Source organism: Plasmodium reichenowi, chromosome 5 (genome assembly GCF_001601855.1).
Source record: "Plasmodium reichenowi strain SY57 chromosome 5, whole genome shotgun sequence".
In the NCBI taxonomy this organism is placed as follows: Eukaryota; Apicomplexa; class Aconoidasida; order Haemosporida; family Plasmodiidae; genus Plasmodium; species Plasmodium reichenowi.
This window is the reverse complement of record NC_033650.1, coordinates 1,038,804-1,047,323: the sequence shown is the minus strand read 5'-3', so window position 1 is coordinate 1,047,323 and position 8,520 is coordinate 1,038,804. Positions and strand designations below refer to the sequence as shown.

General features: G+C 17.4%; 3 protein-coding genes across 3 annotated transcripts; 2 read left to right on the top strand and 1 right to left on the bottom strand.

Annotated features, from left to right (window-relative positions):
• Positions 1–1,785: 1,785 nt before the first annotated feature.
• Positions 1,786–5,313, top strand: PRSY57_0530500 (hypothetical protein; the record flags this gene model as incomplete). The annotated part of the gene is made up of 1 exon (XM_012906370.2): positions 1,786–5,313. The coding sequence occupies one exon, from the start codon at positions 1,786–1,788 to the stop codon at positions 5,311–5,313; it is 3,528 nt and encodes a 1,175-aa protein (XP_012761824.2).
• A 299-nt stretch (positions 5,314–5,612) lies between these two features.
• PRSY57_0530400 (hypothetical protein) lies at positions 5,613–6,593 on the bottom strand (the record flags this gene model as incomplete). The annotated part of the gene is made up of 2 exons (XM_012906369.1): positions 5,613–6,453; positions 6,532–6,593. 2 exons carry the CDS (start codon positions 6,591–6,593, stop codon positions 5,613–5,615), a joined length of 903 nt encoding a protein of 300 aa, XP_012761823.1.
• Positions 6,594–7,303: 710 nt separating this feature from the next.
• PRSY57_0530300 (mitochondrial ribosomal protein S16 precursor, putative) lies at positions 7,304–7,945 on the top strand (the record flags this gene model as incomplete). Its single annotated transcript, XM_012906368.1, has 1 exon — positions 7,304–7,945. One exon carries the CDS (start codon positions 7,304–7,306, stop codon positions 7,943–7,945), a length of 642 nt encoding a protein of 213 aa, XP_012761822.1.
• Between the last annotated feature and the right edge of the window lie 575 nt (positions 7,946–8,520).

The window sequence follows — 8,520 nt, the reverse complement described above, 5'->3', positions numbered from 1 at the left end:
TATTTTTAAAAAAATAAATATTTTTTTTTCTTAATAAACAATTAAATATTAAAATGGAAAAATTCCTTTTTTTTAAAAAAAAGAAAAAAAAAAAAAATTCCTATTTATAATTTATTCATAACAAATTTTAATATATTATTGTCCATAAAATAAAAATATAATTCTTATATTATTATTTGTCCTTAAAAAAAAAACAGAAAAAATAAAAATAAAAATAAAAATGTATTTTATATATTATATATTTAGTAATAATTATTCTTTAAGTGTTCCTTTCTGGAATAAATATTCATATAGGAATATACTTATTTACAATACTACACATTATTATATATATATATATATATATATATATATATATATAATATATTTTTTTTATTTTAAAAAGAGCATACACTATGTTTTAGCATATTTCTTTAATATATATGCATGTAAAATTTACAATAATTATGTATAAGGTTATCATTCTACACTACCTAAAAAAATCATTAAATAATAAAATACTATTATATAGAAAATAATCTTTCTATATTTATGTGTAATATAATATAGCATGCTTTTTTTTTTTAAATACATGTATTTTTTTATATTTATATATTTATTTATAAATAATAATAATTATAATATATATATATATATATATATATATATGTTTATATGTGTGGGTGTGCTTTATTTTTTACATAAAACTTTTAATAATGGATATGATTTATAATTCCTTTTTTTTTTTTTTTTTTTTATATATTCCGACAAACACACTATTCACATTTTTTGTTTTCATAACCTTTCATTTTAAACATTTCATATAAGCAAAATTCCAAAAAACAAAATATTTTATTATTCTCTTTTTAATTCGTTAAACCTTTTCTACAAAAATTTTTATGTAACCTACTTTTTATATAAATATTAAATACAAACCAAAAAGAAATTTTTATTTATTCCTTTATAATTTTTCTTATGAATAATTCAAAATAATAAAAAGACTTGTAAATCTTATTAGAACTTATAAAAATACATACCCTACCTTATGGTTATTAATTTTTTTTTTTTTTTTTTTATAAAAATCACATCATTTGCTTTATAGGTTGTAAAATCTTTTCAACTTAAAAATGTTGTAGACTTATAAATTTATTCAGAAATTATAACATAATAGAATGATTAAATATATATATTATATTGTTAAATTTTATATTATATGGCATTTACTTTTATTTATATTATTATAGTTTTTTTTTTCTTTTTTCGCATATTATATAGCAATATATTAACACAATATCATTCCTGATAATACAATATATAATATATTATATATATATATATATATTTATAAGAATAAAAAAAAAGAAAAATTAAAATAATATAAAATAAAATGGCCCTATAAATATTATACTAATATGTAATTATATAAATATAAATATAATATACATACATATATATTTTTTTAAATATATTTTACATTTTGATACAAATAAATAAAAAAAAAAAAAATAAATAAATAAATATATATATATATAACTGAAAATATATATATATATATATATATATATAATATAATATATATATTTTTTTTTTATTTATTCGTTTAAAAATTATGTAACATAACAAGCTTATATATTCGACAAGATTAATATTTTTACTTATATAAAAAAAAAAAAAAAAAAAAATTGCGCATTATATATATATATTTATATATATATATATGTAAATATCTATATGATAAAAAAAAAAAATTAAATGTAACAAATAAGATAAAAAGAAAAAACAAAACGTTTGGTAAAATATCATATTATGAATTATTTCAATGATATATCCTTTTCAGATATAAAAAAAAATGAAAAGAAAAAGAAAAAAAGGAAAAAACAAAACTTTTATTCAACATATATCCATGATGATGAGCAACTACAGCAAGAGGAAGACGATCTTCAAGATGAACATGAATATTTATATAGTAACAAAAATAAGAGTTTCAAAAATGTAAATAATGAAGAATATATGATGAAACCTGTTAAATTCGTAAGTGCAGGTTTTCTAAATAATAAGAAAAATACAAATAATAATGAAGAATATGAAAATAATGTAATAAATGATTTTAATGATTATTCCTCTGATAATGATTCAGATGATTATGACGAATATGATGTCTTCAAACATTTTGTATTTGATTTTAATTTTCATATAAAAAAGAAAGATGAAGATTTTATTAAAGATAATTTGAAAAAGTATAATCTTTCCGAATTAAAAGATAAAGATAAGAATTTCGAGCAATATGGTTTAGGTTTTAAAATATTACGAAAAATGGGATACGAAGATGGTATTGGAAAAAATATGAAAACAAATATTGCACCTATTGAACTTAACAAAAAAGATATAAAAGTTATTGAAGAAAAACACCATAATAGTACTAAAAATAAAATTTATAATAATATATATGATGATGATAGTGACCAGTATGTTAATATACATAATCATATTCATTCAGATGAAAGTCAGCATTTCAATTTCCATGATGATATAGATAGAAACAATTTATGGATGAAAAAATATAGTTCAAAAAAATATTGGAATTTTAAAAAAATTAAAAATGAAATTATTGCAGATTTAAAATTTAACCAATCAACATATATAGATCATTCTTTAAAATGTCAAAATGAATATTTTAATGAATCAAAAAATATATCAAATCTTCAAATTCTCAAATATAATTTGAATATACATATTCAAAATATAACATTAAATTATTTTACAAATATGAAAAAACAAAAACAAACAGAAAATAAAATCAAAAATTATAGAAATTATGTTAATAAAAACGATCTTTATAAAATTCAATTGTCCATACTTAAAAATATGTTAACATATAAATATCTATTAAATATACATACCATTTTAATGTATCCCAAATTATTTAACCAAATGACATACAACCAATATATTTTTGCACTTACAAATTTTAACGACAATAATGAAAATGAACATTTATCAAATATTAATAATATGTCAAATCTTATTGATGATTCATACCAAAAAGAATATAATACGAATCAACATAATAATATAAACATAAAATTAATTAAATTAACAAACACACCATTTCCTTCCGATACTTATAATGTATTTGCTTTTAAAGAAAAATTTGTAAAAAATGATGTTACACAACATGATATACAATGTAATATTCATGAAAATAATTTTGAACAAAACTTAAATGACCTAATAATTGAGAAATATAATTCCTTGTATGAACATGGATTCTTCCCCATTAAAAAAGAAAATTCGAACCCCCCAAAAGAAACAAACAATTCCTTCTCACATAATAATGATTATATCTACAAAGTCTTAGATAACATAAACGAAATAAATAATTTAATACAAATAGATAACATTCAAATTCATAAAAAAAATTCAGAATTATCTTTAAGTGATCTTTATACCTTCTTATTTTTCATATATGAAAATTCAAATTTCATGTGCTTAAATACATATGTTTCTAACTTCTTCATAGAATTTTTGAGACTTTATTTTTATAACAAAATGAAACAAAATGAAACAAATGAACAAGAAGTCAAAATAGAAAATAAAAATGAACATGATATTGATACAAATATAAATGTAAATCAAACAGATCAGCAAAATAATATACAAGAACAAGTATATTTAAATAGAACAAATAACAATATATCTTTAAGTGATAACAATGAGGATGAACATTATATGTTTCATAATAATAATAATAATAATATTTGTTATTATACATATAATATCAACCAAAATGATATAAAATATTTAATACATTTAAAAAAAATTATCCTCATGGGAATTAAACAAAACAAAAAATCTTATTATGAACAGTTAGAATACGAATTTGATAATATAATATATTACAATTTAATTTATTCATGTAGACACATAAAAAATTCTACTCATCTCTTTTCTCATCTCAATCTTTTTAAAGATGTTTTAAATAAAAAATATTATAAAAAAATATTAATTCATTTTATTCAAAATAATATTATTTTAACAAATTCCATCGACACACAAACATTTCAACTTAATCAACATTTAATACAAGATATACAAAAGAAATTACAAATATTATATGATATAAATAAACAATATGATATTAATGATTTTATTTATAACTATTATGTTAATTATATATTCACATATTTGCAAAAATCTTCTATATCTGAATATTATATACAATTAATTCAAATATCACTTATGAATAATCAAATATACAAAAAACAAATATTACATTATATTGTAAAAAAAATTATTGAAGAATTAACAAATATCAACTTCATGGATGATCAATATTTAATTAATATGAAATCAATATTATTATTATACAATTCTATTGATCTTAATATATTTAATTTTCTTTTCAAAGTTTATTTTCTTTATCCTTTTACAAAATATGTCTGTAACTATTTAAGACAAATAAAACATTTCTCCGAACAAGAAGACCAACCAATAAGCGATACCTCAAAAAATGATATAAACAAAAATGAGAACTTATATACCCAATCTAATAATATTAATATTAATAATAATAATAATAATATTAATAATAATAATAATATTCATAATAATCATTATTATAATGAAAAACATGAAATAGGAAATACGAAAGAACCAAATATAGACAAAACAAATATAATAATGCTTAAAAAAAAAAAATATATATATGAAATGTTTAAAAATGTCAAATCCATTTTTGAAAACAACATAATGAAAGATGATTCAATTAAAAATATTATGTTTAGTATATTAAATGTTATTAAATCATATTTGGTAGAAGATAAAATTATCACATTCCCTGTAGAAAAAGTACTTGATTTTGATAAAAATAAAATTTCATCAGATGATCAAATTAATTATTACTTTTTATATAAGGACATTAAAATACCACTACCATCTTATGCTATACCACAAACAAATAACATATATGAAATAAATTATAAAAACAAATTACAGCAGATTAATACAAATAAAGAAAAATATACTGACTACAAATTCTCCTCAAAAAAATTTCATCATGTAATGAACAAATTAGATCAACATCGTAATGAATTTAAAAATATATATCAAAACGAACAAGATGAAGATATTAATGCAAAAATATATTTGCAGAAATATTGTTTACAAAATGATATTCTATTTATTCAAAAATATGATCGTAAAATTAATGGACATCCAGTCTATTCAATAAATAAAATGTCCATATACATTAATAATAATATTATATATATATATGATGAACAAGAATGGAAACCTATATTATTAGCTGATTTGATTAACAGAATTTCGAAATAACATAAGTAAATATATATGCACAAATATATAATTAACCTTATCATATAATAATATTTTTTAATTTTTTTTTTTTTTTTTCCCTTTTTTTTTAAATATCCATTTTATAAGAAACATATACAGTAAATGTTATTTTTTATAACTTTATAGTATTATAAAATTGAATATTTTAAATGCACTTTACATATATATTACAACATATAATATATATATATATATATATATATATATATATATATATTTTAAATAAAAAAAAAAATATAATAAATAATAATAATAATATACCTTGTCAGGTTCAATTTTTATAAATTGTAATTTCTTATTTCTTCTTCTAAATCCATTATTGTATCATTTGCTGCTTCTACCGAACTAGACATAGTAGAATCATCATTTCTATTTAAATATGCATAATTATATGCATATGTTCCATCTATGTCCATATTATTTTGTGACCTATCATCTTGCTTATTTGTTCTACTTTTCATTTTCTTCTCTTTATTTTTATTATCTCTATTGTTATTATTATTATTATTATTATTAAATTCATAGTTTTTATATCTTTTCATATATTTCTTCTTATTTTTATCCCCATCGTATTGATTCTTTTTATTATTATTATACTGTGAAAATTTATTATATGCATTATTACCGTATGGAAATTTCTTCTTATAAAAGCCTTCTTTTGCACCATGCTTTTCTTCTTTATACTCTTTTTTTCTCTTTTTCTTTTTAATATCCTCATGTTCATTCTTTATATAATTATTTATGTCAGTAACGTTTTTTACTTTTTGCCTTTTAAAATTTGCATTGTTGGAATATATATTATTCTCAATTATATTATATTTATTCAAATTTAAAGCACTACCAGATTCATTTGAATATCTATCTTCATCTGACGAATAAGATGATGATAAAGACATTAATTCTTTTTGAATAAAATTCTTACTTAATTCCATATCATTATTCCATTTTGTTATTTTAATTATATCATCTACATTTTCTTTTATCACATCTTCTATTTTGCTATTATTTTCTTCATTATAAGAATCAAATAAACATTCATTTCTATCAACACCACATTTAGTATAATCCTTTAAATTTTGTATATACTGAATGAATTCATTCCATTTCTCTTTCTTACTACTAAAAAGATATACATATATATATACATATATATATATATAATATCAATATTTCATTATATTTTATCTTTTCACTTACTCTAATGTACAATTTAAGTTAGGTGCCTCTTTTTTAAACCTATATGTTCTTACTATTGTCATAATGTTTCCTCATAAAAAAAACAAAAACAATTAATATATGCACATTATTTCCATAAATGAATAAACATATATATATATATATATATATATATATATTTTACAAACAATAAAAATTAATAAACTAACAAATATAATATTTTTATAATAATATTATGCATAAATAGTCTATTCAGTCAATAATTCTTATTCGCTAATAAAATAATTAAAAAAATATACAATGTAAAATATAAAGAAAAAATAATATAATAATTAAATAATATATATATGTTATGTATTATATATATATATATATATATCATGAAAATATTATGTGAACTTAATGCACATTCAAAATGATATACTTTACAAAATTTTTTACATATATAATATTTATAAATTACTCCATAATTTTTATATTCCTATATAATTTTTCCAAGAGTGAATAATCCTTATATATATATATATATATATATATAATATTTCAAAAATAAAAATAACTTATTTATAGAAATATTCTTTTTCCCCATATAAATTATTAAATAAAATTAAGATATATGATTATGAATTATGTCACATAAGTTTATGTTTATAAGAAATAACAATATTTTAACGTCATGTATATTTTTATAAAAGAAAAAAAAAAAAAAAAAAAAAAAACATAAATCACTACATATAAATATAATATATATATATATATATATTTTTATTTTTATTTTTTGTCCTTTGTTAAAATGATAAGAAGATTATTCTTACCCTATTTTTCAAAGGATAAAGGGCCCCCAAGAATTCGATGTCAAGTTAATGGGGTAAAAAGAAAACGTTTTTTTAAAATAGTTGTAGCAAATCAAAAAGATAAAAAAAATGGAAAACACATAGAAGTGTTAGGTACATATGTAAATAAAAATAATATTAGAGAAAAGTTGAATAGATATAATATTACTAATCCAAGTAATGATTCTTATTATAATAATGTAGAAAATATTAAAGAAATTCGATTACGATTTAATCGGGTCAAATTTTGGCTAGCTGCCAATTGTAACTTTAGTGATCATATGAAATATGTATTAAGTTTATGCAAAATTATACCTCAATATCCAATAAAATATAGTAGAAGATGTTCAGATAAATATTATCACAAATATAATGAAATTATAAATAAACACAAACTTATACAAGCAGATAAAATTAATAATTTCTTAAAAACGGATTTAAATATTCAATATAAAAATGATTTTGAAACTTCAAAAAATGAACCAAATAATAAAGACGAATATATATACACACCGGAAGAACTTACATATCTTAAAAAATTATCAAAAAATAGAATACTTGAATTCGAAGATAAAGATAAAATTAGGAAAATTATTAGATGATATAATATATATATTCTCATTATTATATTTACAAACCCCTTTCAAATATTGAAAAATTAAAAATAAATAAAATAAAATAATCTACTAAAACGCTCTTTTTTAAGTATAAAATATATAAAAATATAATCACGTCATAAAGAATTTACATATATACAATAAATTATTTATGTATAGATCCTCAAAATAAATATACTTTTACTATCATTTTGTTATATATAACACAGATCCTATAATATTACAACTATTACAATATGTATACATATGTTAACATTGAAAATAAGAATACATTATTTAAATATGTTTTTTTTTTTTTTTTTTTTTTTTTAAATATATAATTAACGAATATATTTTTTGTATTCCTCATTTATAGAAAATGGAGAAATGTTGTAACCCAACAAAATTTCATATAAGTTTTAATTATGATAAATACAACACCCAGTAGTAACATTTTTCTTATAATTGAATACACATATGTAAGTATAAATACAAATATATTTTTATATATATATATATATATATATTTTTTTTTTTTTTTTTTTTTTTTTTTTTTTTTTTTTTTTTTTTTTTTTTTATTT